The 19,458-nt window shown below is 41.5% G+C and overlaps 1 protein-coding gene across 1 annotated transcript in view; it reads left to right on the top strand.

Moving 5' to 3' along the window:
* Positions 1–3,349: 3,349 nt before the first annotated feature.
* Positions 3,350–19,458, top strand: part of LOC311350210 (uncharacterized protein) — a 59,480-nt gene continuing 43,371 nt past the window's right edge. The window contains exons 1-8 of the mRNA XM_084470215.1: positions 3,350–3,461; positions 5,460–5,585; positions 6,823–6,897; positions 6,979–7,078; positions 12,709–12,832; positions 13,184–13,459; positions 14,453–14,533; positions 15,270–15,389. Coding sequence (XP_084326341.1) covers positions 5,498–5,585; positions 6,823–6,897; positions 6,979–7,078; positions 12,709–12,832; positions 13,184–13,459; positions 14,453–14,533; positions 15,270–15,389 — 864 coding nt within the window. The 5' untranslated portion in view covers positions 3,350–3,461; positions 5,460–5,497. The remainder of the gene's footprint in view (positions 3,462–5,459; positions 5,586–6,822; positions 6,898–6,978; positions 7,079–12,708; positions 12,833–13,183; positions 13,460–14,452; positions 14,534–15,269; positions 15,390–19,458) is intronic.

Below are 19,458 nucleotides of genomic sequence, written 5' to 3'. Positions count from 1 at the left end.
TTATGGTATTGCACTACACTGTAACTTCTACTTAACTTTCTATTTTTGTGGAGATGGATATGCCTTCCTTAAGAATGCTTGGGACTACATGGGTTTGAAAGAAGAAATAAGGTATAACTATTGGTTACTATGTAATAAACGTGCCAAGCTTATTTCTTGAATTTAATTTGTTCTTGGCTCATGTTGAACTGCCGTTTAGAGGATAGTTATTAAATATCATAGTGAGAAATCCTACGTTATGTCTCTGACATTATTGAGATTTATTTTGACTTTTAAACAACCTTGCTGTAACAGGTTTTCCTCTTCTCACTTTACTTGATCTCCATCCAGGTTCTAATGTTCTCTTATTCAGCAGAAGACCTCACTTCTAAAGTGATGGACTCTATTTTTCTCTAAATTCCTGTCCACTATGTTAAGATGGTCACTGTGATACAAGGCACACACTAATGGAAATGTTAGCTTTTTTCTTCACTTGAAAAGCAGTGCCGATCCGAAGCAGTGCCGAAGATACACACACCATTTATTCCCCATAAATTCCAACATGAATACTGACAATATTGTCTCCTTTTACCTCCTGGTACAAAATGTTCTTTATCCTTCTATATTTCATCAAGATGGCAAACAGCATCTAGTGGAGGTATTCTTGTGCAGTCTTGTACTGGACAAAAGAATAGACGAATATAATAGAGGGTAGAGATAGAGATAATAATTGATAATGGAAGTATAATTAATTCACAAACTTTGTGATACTGTGACCTGTGAACAAACCACTAAGAAAACATGATCTGATATCTTACACACTGCATGGACTCACTTCAAAGCATCAGAAAGTAACTTTAAGGCTGAACCTAAATTGCTAAGGGATTAAATGGCTTAGGCTATTGTTATGTGGTTTTTATTTCAAGCACAGAAGAAACAGCTTCAGGCCAAACTGCTTATATTGTGCCTTTCTATTTCCTTTATGTCCTTGTCTGTATTAGCAGCTTGAATACCCAGCTGGGAAATTAGTACATTAAATGTACTATTCAATGATAATGTTTGCCTTGGTATTAGAGCTAGCTTTGTAATCCACGGCTGTTTACCATGTGCTTCTTCATATGTCAGTTTCAAAGGTAAAAAGAGCAGGTGTTGTGTATTTGATCCCTTTGAACAATGGGGATTTTAAGGACAAAATGAATGGCCACGCACAGAGCACTTAACAGACAACGGTCGGTGTGGGATACACAATTAGTTCAAAAAAAGTTCGTAAAAACACTGTTTACTGAGGTGTGCGTACACACACACACAACATAATACAAAGAATAGAACAGGTGCCCCATGTACATTGTATGTTTTTACCTTTGCTATAGGACATGTATAAATCAAATTATAAACACAACACAAAATAAAGTTAAATGGTAGAAAATATATAGCTATTAATCATTACATTTATCACAAAACATTCATTAGTGATAAACCAACATTAATCACAAAGTTCATCTTCAAAGAGCATAGCATTGAAAAATGTTGATACATTTTAGATAGTATGGTACCGTTTAATACAAGTAACAAAGTACCTCACATTTAAAAGCATGAACAGTTCATGAGGCTTGTTTGATTATTATGTTAATAAAGAGTATTTTCATATATTTATGGAGAAAGACTCTAACTTGACAGAAAACAATTTTATGATTGCTGGCAGTAGATCATCCCTGCTTATTGATAATAACAATGGGGTTGTTGCTTATGGAATTCTGTCACAACTATCTTCAATGTCCAGAGTGGAACCATAATCATATGTCGCCAAACACCAACAGTCTATACTGGGGTCATTTTAAGTCATTAAGTCATCTTGCCATGAAAAGCCTCATAAACAACGACACATGGCCGAAACAAATGCATTTCATTTTCACAAGGATGACAAGCTTGGAAACTACCCCTTGGCCATTAGGGGTTTGAAAAATAGAAAGCAAAACGCTTTAAGGTATGTTGGCTCTGGACACAGAGAAAATCACTGTCATCAGAGCTGAAAAGTAGCACAGATTGTTAAAAAAAACGTCTGTGCCATCATGCTGCTACCAAAAGTGTCAGCTGTCCCAAGCGACTTTGAAAACATCTCGAGTTTCTCCGGAATCTTCCATGGCCACGGACCGAACCTACACAATGTTAAAATGATAGGTTTCAGACGCAACCGTATTGCCCCACGGCAAATGTTGTGGCGGACATTATCTGGCAAGCACGGATCCCATTACAAGCCCTTCCTTGTCCTGCTTGCCCTTTAGATTGGGAGTGGGACAAGAAGGATAGTTAAGATAATGATATGGAATCAATGGAAGTGAGCCAAGGCCATTAGAGGAAGGAGATAAGTCTCTGGGAGATGTTCTCTGATATGAAAGACCAGTAAACGTTCGATCACACCAAGGTCTGAACATGGTCAAAACGTAATTTGATTATTGAACATACGCTAAGAATTTGAATGCAGAGATACCATACATTGAGATGTACTCATGGAGCTCAGTGTTCCTTCCTTTTGTTATTTTGTTTATTGCTCTATTTTTTTTTTGCTGTGTCTGTGTTAATAGGCAGTTTGTGTATGTGTGTGCATGTCTGTGTGTGTCTGTGTGTGTGCATCTGTGTGTTGGTGGGTGGGTCTGTTGGGAGAAGATATACAGGCATCTGTCTAAACAGCCTTGAGTGTGGATCCTCAGCACCTGTTTTTGTGGTCTCTTGAGCAAGGCACTGTTGTTGGTGCCCCGTTTCAGTCATAACACAGTGGAGAATGTACCTGTGTTCATAGCACCTCACAAGGTGGCTAATAATAACAACGGCTGTTTTAACTGGAGTTTAATAACGCCTGTTTTTACCATATTTTAATCCAGGGATAGGCTATTATATGCATTTCAACCAATTTTAATTGTAAAATAGGCAGGCTATATATCTTGGGATAGCGTATACTATAGAATATAGAATATATCTTTAATTGTCATTGCACAGGTACAACGAAATTGAGGTAGAATACATACTAGAAATGTTCACAAAAGTTTCTCAATAGACAATAGGCATTCACACTGAGATGAATAAAGCCCTCTTCAAGTATCGATTTTTTTTTTCATTTCGATAAGAGGGACATTGCCAACTTTATATAACGTCCTGGAACAATGTGGATCATACATCAAAGTTTATGGTGACGCGTCCGGCGCTACTACACAAAGGGACGGCCACCATCTGAATGGTTCATTTGATTACACGTTTGAGTGTCCGCTGTTTGCCAAAGACTTGAGGGCATGGTACTGGAGTGACAGAGTGGGAGGGTCACTGGGCGACTAATAAGGACCGCGATCTAGCAAGCGATCCCACTCTGACTTTTATTTCCAAGTCTCAGAATCACGTTTCGGGCTGATAGTAATCACACATGGATTATGTTTTCCTCTTTGATTGACTTGTTTTTGCTTTAGAGAGTGAAAAAAAACCCCGCACCAATCGTAAGTAAGCCTACTTTATTGATATCAATTATTGCGCATTCATTATTTTATATTTAATTTGAATCCGAAGCTGTTGGGGGGGGATCATGTACATTTTACCCCCGTGGTGAAACGTTTCGGCGGGACGTGTGCACGATTTCATTCGTAGCACGAAAGTAGCCTACATTGAGAGCTTTTTCTGGATATCTCTAACTTAAGTGTGAGCGGGACGCATCGCATGTTGTGTTTTAACCGCGCCATATGACTGGACGTGTGGTGCCCGTGTTGCATTGCTTCCTTGCAGTGCTCTGCAAAACGTGATTGGTGCCTTAAAAGGATTGGGTGATGAACACATTACCAACACGGTTTTCTTCATAAATGTTAAGTGTGAGCTGACGGAAAACTATACTTGTGATATGCATTAGAAATGCATAACTAAATAAAGGAGACGGTTCAAGACAGCGTGTGACTCGGGGTCCCAACCAGATAGAGAGGAGGTGGTCGGGCGGTAGATGGTGTCTTTCTCAGATTGTCTACTACACAACATAATGCATGGTGGAGGCGCATTGGTTTTTGCCTACATTGGTTAGCGTTTGTGTGTTCAATTAAGTTGCAGACTTATAAGATATCCGGCAGACTAACAAACTTTAATAAACACGGTTGTAGGACATAACTTTTAAAAGGTGCATTTTTCTTTTTTTTCTCCTTATGATTTTATGGCATGGATAAGTCTAATCTCTTTGTTTTAAACAAGGCCCACTTAATGAACCAATGTGACACAAAGTTCATATAAGCAGAATAATTGGAAATAAATAATGGTTTGGGATGTTTTCTGAAATCTGTGAGATATGCAGATGCTGTATCAGATACTTTGGGAAAATAATAATTCGATATTTTCAATTTCAGATACATTTTTTTTTCTTCTATAGCTAGTAGGCCTAGTCAGCCTAATGGATTAAAAGTAGACTTATGTACACAGTGCATAATAAGTAATGGATTGTTTGTAATGAGATTCAGCAATTATTCATGTGATGCTGAAGCATGTTGGATATTGAATAGGCCTATACAGTAACCAGCTACATGCTAGCTCTAAGGTTTGGCATGACTCCAAATGGTGTCATCGCAAAGTGAAAGGCATGTGGTGCTTGTGACCTCATGTCCATGAAGCCTTCGATACCTGTTTTGTCACATGGAATATTTTGAACAGTCAGAGTAGAGCCAACGCTGTATGGTCATCCCAGAGTGAGGAGAGGGGTAAGGTTAAGAATTAGGGACATGATGAAGCAACTACATGTCACAGTATCACTTGGTTGAGGGTGAAGATCTGTGCCACAATGTCTTTGTTAAAGACAAACTACAGTAAGCCATCTATATAACACCATTATTCGAAGTGATTTGAGTGATTCATAAAATTAACTTTCTTTCATTATTGATATTCTATGAAACTGATGGCGGAAAACTTGATATGATATGATATACATTGATATGAATACAGTAAAACTAGCTGACTGTTAGCAGCTAGTTAGCAGCCTCAGCAAATAAAGATAAATAAAAAGCTCTGAAAGCTACTTCAAATCTTAACAGGTGCTGTTCCAAATAAACACACACCAAACCAACGTCACACAAACACAAACACCAAAGACAAAGGATGTTAGAGGAACTGTCAGGATCCATATTGCACTATGGATGCTTTAGATACAGCATCAAAACATACAATCTTCTTGTTATTACAATTTACACTCACAAGCTTTTCCAGTTATTTTTTACCAGCAGACATGCCCACACGGATGTCCATCGTCTAAAGAAGCCTTTCATAAAGAGCCTTTCATGGTGAAAATGTAACAGTTCATCAAAGACTTGGTTACTAAAACTGCATAATAGCTGGAGACATTTACACAGTAAATGTAGACAGCGCAGCATGGAGTCAGACTACAAACGCAGATGAAACTTTGAGTAGTTGCCTGTATTTCTTATTTTTTACTTGCCCAAAACTATTTTACTGTCATTATTTGCTTTCAGGTGTTCGAGTGGAGTTTTCTCTGAGTGTCTGGACAGAAATGAGTAACCCGTGGAGATGGACTGCTTTTCTTTGGATTGTAAATTTAGTTTACTGCACTTTTGGCATGGCAGTGAATGAAAGAACTGGTAAGTTGTGGAGGCTTGCTGCCAACATTGTTTTCTTCACTACAGATACACACACACAGACACTCACAAACACACAGACACACACAAACACAAACACAGTGGAACGCTGGTCATGGATCTACGTATGAGATGATTTGTGTTGTTGTCTCCTAAGATGTCTCTTGAGTGTGTATCATCTGTACAGCAATGGGTTTCTTTTTTCTTCATACATAAAGGGACAATATCGGGCTGTGTTTATATAATTGATCCATTTTCAGAGAGCTGCTATGTCACAAGGCAACAGGCTCACACGTCTCCGGCTACATACTGCCGCCGCACACTTCAACTGAAATATGTCCTTTTCAGTTATGGTGTGGTGTTGTTCTTCAACCATAAGCACTTTTAAAACAGGCAAACCTTGTCATTGTCTCTAGACCCGAGATGAGTCTGGAGAAAGAAAAAAGAAAGAAAAGTATCCCCTTTCTGTGAGACCTTTTTTCTGTGAAGTGTAATAGCAAAGCTGAGACCGTCGTATATATCTATTTTGCAGAGCCAGCAAACGTAGAATAAGAATGGCTAACGTTATAATCCTAGGACAACATTATGGATTCATATTATTCCAATATCATCTCAAAGGTGTTTATGGCTTAAGGATACATTCGCCATGAAGAGAAAATCCACCCTTCACAGCTATATTATCTTAGAGAAGACAATCCCCTCTCACTATATTTCCGCTCTTTATGCATTCAAATCTTAACATTTAATGCTCCTTACACACAGAACAACTCACACCCACACCCACACACACGCAAGCACGCACACACATGCGCAAACACACACACACACACACACACTCACACACACACATACATGAAGCTTGAACACCAGCTGACACATACACATACAGGCACACACACCCACACCCACACACACAAGCACACACGCACACACGCGCACACACACACACACACACACACACACACACACACACACACACACACACACACACCCACACTTGAACACGTGAACTTCAACTGACACACAAATACAGGCACACTCAAATGCACACAGACACAAATGTGTATGTGTGTGCATTCCCCCATATACGGCATTCCCCCATATAAATGTGCATTGGAAATAAAGTAAAACAATCTCTTAATATTCAAAACTCATTAGGTTATTTGTTACTTCATTTTGCTGGAGAGGTTTGCCTGTTTTTTGACCTATAACAATACTTTGATATTTTCCTTCCATCCAGATGAGACTTGTCCATCCCTGCACGTCGAGGAACGTCGCTTCTCTGACAGTTTAGATCGTCCGCTGGCCATAACAGGTACAACCTTCTTTCAGGACAGTTCATTCAGCATCAACACACCGGCTATTTCACACCCGCTGCATGCGTCTCTTTCTGCAGGGTTTGACCTCACCGAAAAGTTTCTACTGCGAAAGGGGACGGTGGCGGAGGACAGAACATCATTTCGATTGGGAAGCATCCCGCTTATTAAGCCAACAGAGTGAGTTGTGTGTGTGTGTGTGTGTGTGTGTGTGTGTGTGTGTGTGTGTGTGTGTGTGTGTTAATGTGTGTGTGATGTGTTTATGTGTACCAAATGTACCTGTTGCTGTTTATATAATATTGTATTTCTGAAAGTTAGGGTTACAAATCACATTATTACACCCATCTATAGTAGGAGACATGGGAAAATGTATTATCACGATTATTATGGGGAATCTTACTTGAAATAGATAGATATTGCAATCTGCTTATGAATTTAAAATCCCATCTTAAACAGTCAACTGTGTCAGTACATTATAGCAAATTTTAACATTTTAAGTATGACCAAAAAGAACATACTAAAATTCCTTTCTCACAGACGTTTCCAACTTGGGTATCACAATACTTATGCTGGAATCCTTGTTTTAATTTTTAATTCAAAAAACACACACATACACACACACACACACACACACACACACACACACACACACACACACACACACACGATTACCAGCGCATGGAATGCAACCACACGCCAAACCTCCACACGCCAAGTCTACAGTCTCCGGTCTCCCTTCAGCTGTGCTTTTCTTTTTTAAACAGCTGCATATCCTGAAAAAAGACACCCAAGAAACACCACAAGTTAGCTAGATGGCAGGTTCACTGGAATAACAAAAACTGGAGGCAGCTCACCTACAGCAACAGCTAGATTAACGCGGGTCAGGTGGGGCCAACTGTGGGGCGAGGTGTTACACAGGGAAGCACTTAAACCTGAATTGGTATACATTGCACTGGTTTAAAATAAAATATGGAAAAATTTGTAAAGGTAAAAAAGCCATGCAGGTGACTTATAAGTAGGTATAATGAGGCAGGACTATTGGAGACACTGCATAAATAGCACACCCACACACACACACACACACTGTATTCCCTAGTCTACTGGCTGGTCTGCACTTCAGACCTCACCTGCATGAATAATGCAGCCAAGGTTGGGATGCTGTTAAATCGTGATGAAATATAATACAGCTTCAAGTTACCTATAGGAGCGCTATGTCAGACACACCCTGTGGAATCCCTTCCTGGCTAATAAGTTGGTTGAGGGATTTATCATAGGTTGTTTTGGGTCGATGAAGCTTAAGTGGAAATAACATCAGGAATAAACGCTTATTTGTGCGTTTGTTTCTTTATTGTTACGTTCCCGGGGTCAGCTTCTGAGAAACCCTCGGCCATTCTCTGGGAAGGGCAGGGTATTTTTAGGGTTTTAACAGGACATACACTCGCGCGTACACACACGCCACTGTAAATACAGTAGCCGCCTGCTCTCTGTGGTCAGGGGAGGAATCTTCGAGTCAGGTGATTTGCGATCTCTGTTTCCCTGCGCCCGTCCGTCCGCACTCTCCGAATGGGTGGTCTGTGCTCTCGTACCCCCGCCCCTCCATACTGACCCACCCACGGGTTGCCCCTTCATATCCAATTATCAGAGCCCTTTGACAGGTGATGTTGCGTGTCAGCTGGGGGAAATAAGGCAGCGAGCGGGCGGGCATGTGAAGTGAGGGGCCTCTTCCAGCCCCTCTCTTCCCACAGCCACTAAAACATATTTTGCTTGCCTGCTCATTTTATTATTGCCACCGTTTAAATGCCCTCTTTTCTCTCCTCCAAACCAAAAGGCCTTCAGCTGGTGTGATGTCATGCGTATCGCAGCACACAGGGGTCACCTAGATGCAGATTCATTTGTTGGCGAGGGTAAACAACGCGAGTCCTGGATTGAATTACTTATTGCCGCTGAAAGAGGGGATTGGCCTGTGCTGTAATGGTAATCGCTGTACACCTTGTACTGCATTGAATGGCCAGACACTACACCTTGTGTAGCTATTGTGCTTCATACCCAACTCCTGCCATGGTTTGACACGGAAACCCCGCAGGATTTTGCATCCGACATTTGGCAAGAGGAGCGAACAGCTGGTTCTTCATTATCGCTGTTAACAGTTTGATATTAAATAGCCACAGGGGGACAATACATTGTTATTTTTCCTCGCCAAATTAGATGTTCTTTGTTATTAGAAAAGTTTTGCAGAATATTAATTAGTTCCACCCGCATCAGACAAGTATATTTGTCTGTGTTAATGTTGCTATATGCAAATTAGTTGCTCACAATCAGTTTGGGTCCTGGGGCTTTAACGGCAAACATTTACATCGTGACATTCCACTGCGATGGTTACGCAACGTACAGACATATTGTCAAAAAACATGTCCAGTATTATCCAGTGGGATTGAATGGAAGTTTATTTAAGTCAGTCTTGTACTACTGCTTATTAAAACACTTGCGACAGATTTGACAGATACTGATGCAAGCTGAAAAGCCATTTCAATGATGTTGCATGTCAAAACCCTATCCACAATAAAGACATATAAATACATATATACCTATTCAATACGTTTACAGTACATATGCATGTGCATTTATATAGGCATATGCATACAAACACATGCATCTCCTGAATACATACCATGGTTCATGAGTGACGTGTAGGTGAACGGTGAAGTCAGTATTCTATGGACACCCAAGTCTAGGAATCGACTGTTTGAATGTGAATGCATGTCTCACACTGGAGGAAAGCTACAGTGGCCCTCTCTGTGTGAAGAGCACCCAGTGGGTGTGGATTATTTGATGTTTTCAAGGAGGGCATATGAGGCATAGGCCCTATTGAGTCCGTATTATGGCCGTGAAATAGAACTTCAATGCTAGATAATTGCATCCTTTCAGTTTATCCACTGACATATCTTTGAGAAGGCTTGCAACAATATTGTATATATATACAGTATAAATACATCTATATATATATACATATAATTAAACCACTAAGTTGAATGATGCTTACATTCTTTGAGTTTGCTAAGTTGTGTTGTGCCTCTGTGGGACATGGAATACTTTGACACAGACATCCATTTGGTTAAGAGTGTTAATTGCGGACAGTCTTTCGATACCCCACGCGTTGATGTAATGTGAGAGATACACCATTAAAGACATACTCCATTAAAGACGATAGGCGATAAAATATACACTCTCGCAAAATGAGTCTGATACAGTTGCCAACTGTTACAAGGCATTATGAAACACGGGCACCTTGTACTGTTTCCATCTTAATAGCCCAATTTGTTTTTACGGCGTCCCATCGGATCAATGCCGCGATACTATTTTCCGTAGTTGTTTATTACATAACAGTTTGCTCATTGATAATTCCCAAGAAATAAACATATCATAGCTTGCTCGCTCTCTCTCTCTCTCCTCCTCTCTCTCGCTCTCTCTCTCTCTCTCTCCCCCTCTCCGCCTCTCGCTTACTCTCTCTCTCCTTCTCTCTCCCTCTCTCTCACTCCCTCTCTCTCTCTCTCCCGCTCTCTCTGTCTCTCTCTGTCTCTCTCTCTCTCTCCCTCTCTCTCTCTCTCTCTCTCTCTCTCTCTCTCTGTTGGTGTTGTTTAGAACAATTTTTTTTCACCGAGTATAATAGCTTGCTCTCTCTCTCTCTTTCTCTCTCTCCCCCTCTCCCCCCCTCTCTCTCTCTCTCGCTTTCTCTCTTTCTCTCTCCCTCTCTCTCACTCCCTCTCGCTCTCTAACTTCCTCTCTCTCACTCCCTCTCTCTCTCTAACTCTCTCTCTCTCTCTCTCTCTCTCTGTGTTGTTGTTGTTTAGAACAATTTTTTTTTCACCGAGTATAATAGCTTGCTCTCTCTCTCTCTCTCTCTCTCTCTCTCTCTCTCTCTCTCTCTCTCTCTCTCTCTCTCTCTCTCTCTCTCAGTGTTGGTGTGGTTTAGAACAACATTTTCTCACAGAGTATCAAGCAGGCAGTAGGCGTCCCACAGATCTTCTCAGTCACACACCAGGTCAAGGATCCCCACCCCTGGGTCCCTCAGAGATCAAGTGGGCCACGTTGCAGGCAAACGGCGTTTTGTAAACCGAGCATGCACCTCGGACATGTGGACCCGTCCTAACCCCTAACCCTGCTGAGAGGGGCCAAGGATGCCCGATCGATCGCCGCGTGTATTCTGTTCAGACCCTCAGACACTCTTCATCCAAAAGGACTTACTGTGAATTCAGATCCGTCTTGTTCAGGCGATACAGGGTCAGGGTGAGGTGTATTGATCAAGGATGCAGGGGGTGTTGGGGATCAAACTCAGAACCCGTTCAACACACTATGCAACCACGCTATCCTTCCCCTGCACTCACTCATAAATATCGTACAATGATATGCAAGGACATTGGCATTATTGCATCCCGCTTTTTGTGTGAACGATTTTTTGTGAGTATAGAGTATAGATAATAAGGATATGTCCCTAGAAATATGAAGGGGTGACAGAAGTGCCCCTGGTAATCCTTCTGATTGATAACACCGCTGTAATCCCCCTCTGGATCTAGCCTGGTTCTGTGTCCCCAGCAATGACAAAATTAAATGTGCGCCTTTGAATCTTGAAACCTTCTCATCATGTCTCAGTTTTTCACCAGCGAGAATACACCTTTTATGCAGGGATGTTCTGTGCTGATTTTCAAATTTCATAAGTGCTCAGCTTTATAAATAGCCGTGACACATTTGCTACTAAATCGAATCGCAAACAGTCCCCTGGCCTTTGGGCGGAAAACAACCTTCCCAGACCTCTACTTTTTTTCCCCTCCCATAAAAGCATTTCACTTTTTTTTCATCTTTTTTTGGAAGCCTTTACTAGGGCATTTATCATTTCAGTCATGTACTGTTTTCCAGCAGTTTGAACAGAAGTGAACAGAAACACAATGTGGGAGGCTTTCACGCTCGTGGAGAACACTAGATGATCTATTGGGTTGAAAACTAATTTCCAAACTGTCTCGGGAAACTCTTGCGCTGCTCTTTCGCTCCCCCCGGGCGGTTCTGTGTCTCCACGACGACCTTACCATTGTGCTGTTATTGTTGTTTTTGCTGATTCTGCGGATGTATCGTGTTTATGTGCTTAATTTTTTTGGGGCCCGTTGATTTAATACATTAATGTAACCCATACCCCCGCATCGGTCAGAAGCTAATCGAGGCGCATTTTGAAGGTTATTATATTTTGTATTATTAGGGATTACAAAAAAGGTGGCGGAAAGGTGGTGGCGTAAGGGATGAGCCGTTTAATAAAGTTGTTTTTTGTTTTGTGTGTGCGGATGTTAGTGGTAGAGGATGAGGTTTGATACATCACTCATGCACACACACACATTATGAGCATATGTGCATATATATTGCATGTTGTAGCTGCCACATTTTCTAAGCAGCCATTGTTAATCCATTTATAGTGGGGCTCAGATTATAGAGTGTAGTTTGGGTTGCATGGAGTTCAGATTCTGAATGACTTTCATTTATCAAATAAGGACGCATCCAACTAATAAAGTGATTGCGTGTGTCAGTTATGAGACAACCATTGTTCACCCACAGAATAATCAAGTGATTTATTGATCCTTGAATTGCCCGCGACGGAAAGCTATAAAGGCCTTCCCGTACTGGAGTTTTACGATAGCATTTCTGTTGATTTGTTCTCAAACCTTAGCGGTAGAGTTAAAATCTTCTAAGCCTTTTCTTATTCTTCTCTTTCATGAAAACGAATGCGCCATTGACAAAGCTCTGTGATGTCTTTGATTTTCTCTTTCTAGATTAGTGTTTCCGAATGGACTTTCAAGTGAATACTCCTTTGTCACACTCTACCGTCTTCGAAGAACAACAAAGAAGGACCGCTGGTTCCTATGGCAGATATTTGACGAGACGGGAGGAACTCAGGTAACGGTCTACTAGCGTTGGCATGTTAACGTTAAAAACATGCCATGGCTCCTAGGTGATGAAGTCCCCGTCTATGAGGCCAAATTAAACATCCTCTGGGGATGTGAATCTCACATATTTGTGCCTGTGGTAATCACTATGTATCACAGGCCTTCCAAAAAGGCTAATGTTTTGGTAAACAAATTAAGGGATTCCACCGTGGATTCAAGGTTGCAATGGTCACAAAAAAACATTGAACTGCAAATTCTACGGACGGAAAAAAAATAAAATTTTTCTTTTGCCAAGCCTGTAACAATATGTGCGAGCACCAAAAAAAAAATGGAGACTATTCTATCTGTTATTCGGCCCCAGGTGTCCCTGGTCGTGGACGGAGCCAAGCGGGCGGTGGAGTTCTCCTTCCAGGGGCTCCAGAAGACCACGCTCCACTACACCTTCAAGAGCCGCGACCTGCACGCGCTCTTCGACCGCCAGTGGCACAAGCTGGGCGTGGCCGTGCAGAGCACCATCGTCTCCCTCTACGTGGACTGCAAGCTGGCGGAGCGCCGGCAGACGGAAGACAAGGCCGACATCAAGCGCAGCGGCCGCACGCTCATCACCACGCGTGTGGAAGACGGCCGCCCCGTCGACGTACGTCGCCGCTCGCTTGTTTGCTTGTTTTGGTTTGTCGTCGTCGTGTTTTGTTTCGTAGTCGTGTTAGTGGAATGAATTTGAAGTTGAATTTTTATTATTGCGTCGTGCGTTGGCATGCCCAGACCATGTGTGGGAGTGTAGGAGTGGTATTTCAGCTGTTGTTTATATTCGTAGCTTCTCAAAATGTATACACTTTTTTTGGTCGATAGTGAACCTGTTTAGTATTGCTGTTTTGGATACATGTGATAGGACTTGTACATCAGAATGCATCATGGGATCTTTTTTTTTTGTTGCCAATACCATTTTGAGAGGACTAAAGAGAGTTGTAGTGATGTAAAATCCCTGATCAACGTAAATATAACGTAACCTAGGCTCATAGAAAACTTTGGTTTGCCACGTCTTTCATGAGAAAACTGGCAGTTTAAAACACAAGAACGTCTCCCAATAATGACAAAATCGTTTTCCCAATTAATAACTAAACAAGGACCAAAAAAAAACATAACAACACAGAATAACTAACATTCCAATGCTCCTATGGCTCCAAAATGGAGGCAGTCATTGGGATGTGACACCACGATGTTCAAGCCCTAATAGGGAGCAGGTGTACAGGGCCGAGGGATAGCTCATCCTGATCAAGACGCCACGTCCACAGAGCGTGGAAATGTAACCTCTGCTGCGAGTCAAGCACCCTAACCACTAGAGTGTTTCTGCTGTCCTGGAGTTGAACTAAATCGTTACTAAAACATAATGGAGTTCGAGTATGGTTCAGAATAGGCGGCGGCGTTCCGCCGAAGAGCAGAAAATCCACGCGGCACTACCGCAAAGCAGATGTTGAGACACCAGCACTCAGCAGGCGCCTAGATTTACAGCCCGCTGTGCGTGATCTCATAAATGTTCACACAAACGGTTATGAGATTAGAAACAACCTTGTGCAGCTTGTGTCTTAAATCATTGTTCTTTCCCTCCCCCCACCCCCACCACCCCCTACAGATAGAAGTTCAACAAATCCTTATCTACTGTGATCCGTACATGGCTGAGATGGAGAACTGCTGTGAGCTGCTGGAAGCCAAGGTGAAACGACGCAATGTTGGTTCTTGTTATGCATTTTTTATCATTCTCCTACACATGACTGAGGACTCAAGCGCTGAGGACTCCTGCAGCAGCCGGTCTTGTTTCTTCATTTGGACCTCGTCGGTCAGGAGATACTCGTATAATGATAGCCAGGAATTAAGACGCATTGAATCAATGATGGGGTTTACATTACAGCGCTTTCAAACGCAGCCCTCACCTCTGACCTCTGGTATCGTATGCATCCATATGGTCACTCTGTACGTGGGTGTGGGATTACCGGGGCCGGACCCAGCGTGACCTTGAGGAGATGTGTGAAGACGTGGCAAACTTTGCTTAATTTCACTAAAATTCATTGAGACGGGATATGATAAGATGTGCTTTGCTAATTGCAGAAAGGAAATGAGGGTGTCACGCCAGAAATTACAGGATATTAATTTGAATTATAAAGAGATAGAACATTTCGTTTGACCTCTGAATAAAAACGACAAGAAATACATTGTGACTACAACCACGCACCATATGAGCAGTAGAAATGTGACTCTTAAAAAGTAGTAAGTAATTACCACTGTCACTTTGCCTTCTTCGCTCTGACCTATTAGCATATCTAAAAATACCCAGTGCTTCAACAGATAGCGGCTCCTCCGGCCCCACACTGCACTGTATAGTGCGGTGCCTTTGATTTACCTTGCCGTTTATCTGAGGAGACTAAATGATTAAAATCTCTGCATCGATCCAGTGGGGAGCCAATAAGACGTCTGACGTGACCCCCCCTCCACCGGTGACAGGGCAGCTGCCCCTGATGCTCTCCCTGCCCGCCCCCCAGCCGCTTGACGGATGTCCGTGCCCGGCCGAAAAGGTACGATCAATCAAATCCAATTAAGGTGCCTAATGGAGTAAGAGTGCTGTGCGTTGTGTCATTGAGCCAAGTCGCTGCTCTACCGTCGGTGGGCACCGCGCACAAAAGAAACACAAGAAGGAAGTCAGCGGGGGCACAGGCGTGTGCTAGATCTGTACAGGGGTCTGTAGTGAATCCCACCCTAATTCAAGCTTGTGGTCTGAAAGCAAATGTCCTTGCCTATGGAATCGACCAGACTTTTGAATAGAACATGAGGTAATTGAAATGTTTTTGATCTCGCCTGCCGTATGAAATAGATGGAGGTTGTAGTAAACTTGGCCTCGGACTAAATTGACAGAGCGGCAATGGCTATTGTCATTGACCTTGATTGTAATTGACATTGATTTGCGTACGTTGATAATGTGGCAGGTTTTACCACATTTAGGACTTAAGGATCCGCCTAATAAGGTAAACCTGTTTGTTTGAGTCAATGATGAGCTAGATTCCAAAGCCAATACATGTTGTATGGATGGACTTTATATTCCCTTCTGAGTTTGTACGTCGCTATTCAGCATGATTGTTAGTGTCATGTTGTCAGCCAGCTCCTGATTATTGTATCAGTTGTATAGTTATAAGTTGAGACAGACATTTCCCTATATTATTACCGTTATTATTGTCCGTTATGTGTCTCATATAATAATTTATATTATTTTCATAGAAATCCATTTTTTAATTGTTGCATTTAAGAGTCTGTGTTAATTTGTACACTGTAATGTACTGTACTGTACTGTAATGCGCTGTACTGTACATGTACTTTGATATAAGTGGTATGATAACTTTATGTAGGGAGATACTGGCCTCCCAGGTTTGGCTGGACTTCCGGGACTTACTGAGGAGAAATGTGATAAGCTAGCACTAGTGTTTGGATTGGACATTCACCCACTGTGCCCCAGCACTAAACCACCGCATCGCTAAACAACCAAACAGCAGCTCTAAAAGCTAAGGAAGCGAAAATACGACTAAAAATAAAACTGAGGCAAACCGTTATCGAGTGCTAACATCGCTCCAAAGACAAATGGTTATCTGCTCCCAAGTTTAACTGTGCACAGGCTCTCGCTTTGGAGGCCTTCCAAGACCAAATAGTTTGCTCCTCATAAACAGAACGAGAAAAAGATGCGTAGTCATCTGAATGCCTAGCCATTGTTAGTGTCTCGTGGCTTTGGATGGATTCCTGGTTGCCTTGTGCCTCTGTTTCTGTTTCTATGTTTCTTACACCTACCATGACCCTGCAGCAGAGATGCTGTGTTAATCTCCTGACTGTAGCCAACTCCAGGCTGTTCCTACCAAACACTTACCATTTGTTTATATTAAAACATGTGATAGATCATATGAGATCAGCGATGCATATATTTCACTTTTGTTACATTTTATTATTTGTTACATTTATGCAGATCAACACATACGAACATATTTTTTTAAATATATATTATATATATATATAATTCTTACTAGTAGTCGTATACTATAGCTACTGAAAGAATGCATTGCCTGACTGGCTCGCTATTAGAGCATGCTTTAGGTTAACATAGACCTGGAAGAGAGATGCCTCCTTTCAGCAGGGCCGACAGGTCTGGCTCTGAATAGAATGCCTGGGAATACGCAGGTGCTGCAATGCCTATTAAGGGCTGGATATTAAGAGCAGATGGCTTCTATAGGGTCAACAGCCTAATTATCCGGATATGATCATGGGATTACGGCGTATTCCTGGACCGCTGCAGTATTTTTGTTTTTGGAAGATCACAATTCCTTGAAGGCGTAAAAGTGATACGAGCATTCCATCACTGGACCAGTAGGACCGTGAGCCCGGCGTGGGAATTGGGCTATTTCTGTCAACATTATAAGTTTTGTTCTTAGTGTTATAGTTGCACTGTCTTGGATGGTGTTTCTAGCCAGGTTCGCTATTACTAGGATTTTAAGCATTCAGAAGAAAAAAAAAGTCTGCCCCCATGTGTTCCATTAATCAGGCAAACAGCAAAATATTAATCTCATATTTTTTTATATATTTTAGCTTCCCTGGTATTTTTTATGATAAGGTATGCCATGCCCAGAGGAACCTATTAGGCTGGCATTTGTAGTCATCAGTAGCATCATGATTGAAGACAACTTCCATAACTAAACACGTTTGAGTTACTTTAAAGGACAATAAAAAATTACAACCTTTTTGGAACGCTTTTTTTATATTTGGTAGTGATAAGTATGTGTTTGACATTTACTATATTCACCCAACCTTCTCTTATAATTAAAACAGCTGTCAATTCTGTGATAATAGTGTCTGATGTTAAAATCTGGTTGCTGAAATGTTGTGACAGAAAGTCAATTTAGTCCCATTTTATGATTTTGTAACTTTTGCACCAGCATGATTGCTTATAAAGTTGTTGATATAGATTTGTAATTATCCTCCTGGCTTTACTTTCCTAATTGAGCAAATGCGAACTTCAATTAAAATAGAATAGTGTGTGTGTGTGTGTGTGTGTGTGTGTGTGTGTGTGTGTGTGTGTGAGTGGTTGCACACGTGCGTGTGTGTGTGTGTGCGTGCCTGTGTGTTTATACAGAAAACAGTGCCTCTATGATGCCTTGTTACCTAACATCAGACAAAGTTGTGTGTTTTAAGATATGCACAATGAAACCGACTTGGTATCTTTAACTTTAAACATCTTTTCATTTTTTTTAAAGATGGGATATAATCCTTAATGCTTGTTTTCAAGGAAAATTCAAATGCATTGTAACGTCACCAGCAAGCGATAGAAGGGCATTTTGAATATACTACCCCATGAATCTAAATAGTGCCTGCTAATTGGATTGAGCTACACCAGTGGACAACACGGTGATCCCAGTTAATTTCCTGATAATTAACTGAGTGACTCCTCCATTCCATCAACAGACCATGTCCGGCACTATGTAGCAGCAGCTCGCACCACCAACACCTCCAATCCAATTTTGGGGTCTTCAACAAATCAATACTTGGCAGAGTTTACTCACTAAATGAAGGACAGAATTCATATGGAATCCTATTATGGTCTTTGAGTACCGAATCGATAAATTTGAGGGACAAACATGATTTAAGCCCATATACAGTGGCCTTAATCATAAGCTGTCACTTTTCCAAAGAGGCACACTGGTAGTGGTGGCCTTACAAACTCTGGGCTCCCCAGCACCGCAAACAGCCATCAACCAAAAAGGCGGTTGAATAATGAGCTCTTAGGAGAAATAACACTGCCTACATCCTAACTGATTATTATTCATTTGTTGTGTTGCTGTGTACACACAGGCCTTCACAAACCTGAACAATATATACTCTAAATATTGTATGAACCATAGGACCGAATAGTTTGATAAAATAGACTTACAACCAAACAATTAAGTTGTGTCATGTTTTTTTCTTTATAATAGGACACACACTATTAAAATACTACACAAAATACAAATACATAAAATAGATTGGATATCCGATCACTTTTGATTCATAACAGCCATGTCACCAGATTCTAAGAAAGGGAATTTTCTTCTTGTTAAAACCAGTTAACGGTCTGTTCTGCGTATTCTTTCAGCATTTCCTGGGGCAGATTAGACTTATCTGCATCTGATAAGATGCAAAATTTGTTCAAATCTAGTTTCCTCACTGCTGTTTTTGTATCTGGAGCTGTTCATTCCTCCTAATTATCTCCACTATAGCCTCCCCCCCACTGTCACCACCTCTCTTTACCTGCTGGAGGTAAACACCCCTATAGCACAAGTCTGCTAGCAGCCACCCCTGGAAGGCTATGATTTATTTTGCTAATGGGTTTTTACTGTGGAATGTGTTGTCTCTCTGCACTCAATGTTTCTTTTGATGTCAGGGGCGTAGAGTAGTATTTTTTATTCTCCCCACACCTCCTCTGTATGGATTTGGGAGATTGAAACCACAGACGGAACCAGTTGTTATATTTTTTCACTGCTGGGCACTGCTGGTCTGTCAGCCTGTGATACGCATTACGCATGTATGACGTCTGTTCTGCTGCTGTCCTGCAGTCAGAACTCTTCTGCTGTACCT

The sequence above is a fragment of the Micromesistius poutassou genome (genome assembly GCF_964030765.1).
Source record: "Micromesistius poutassou genome assembly, chromosome: 7".
In the NCBI taxonomy this organism is placed as follows: domain Eukaryota; kingdom Metazoa; phylum Chordata; class Actinopteri; order Gadiformes; family Gadidae; genus Micromesistius; species Micromesistius poutassou.
Note: the sequence above shows the minus strand (reverse complement) of the source record. Positions and strands in the feature narration are given on the sequence as shown.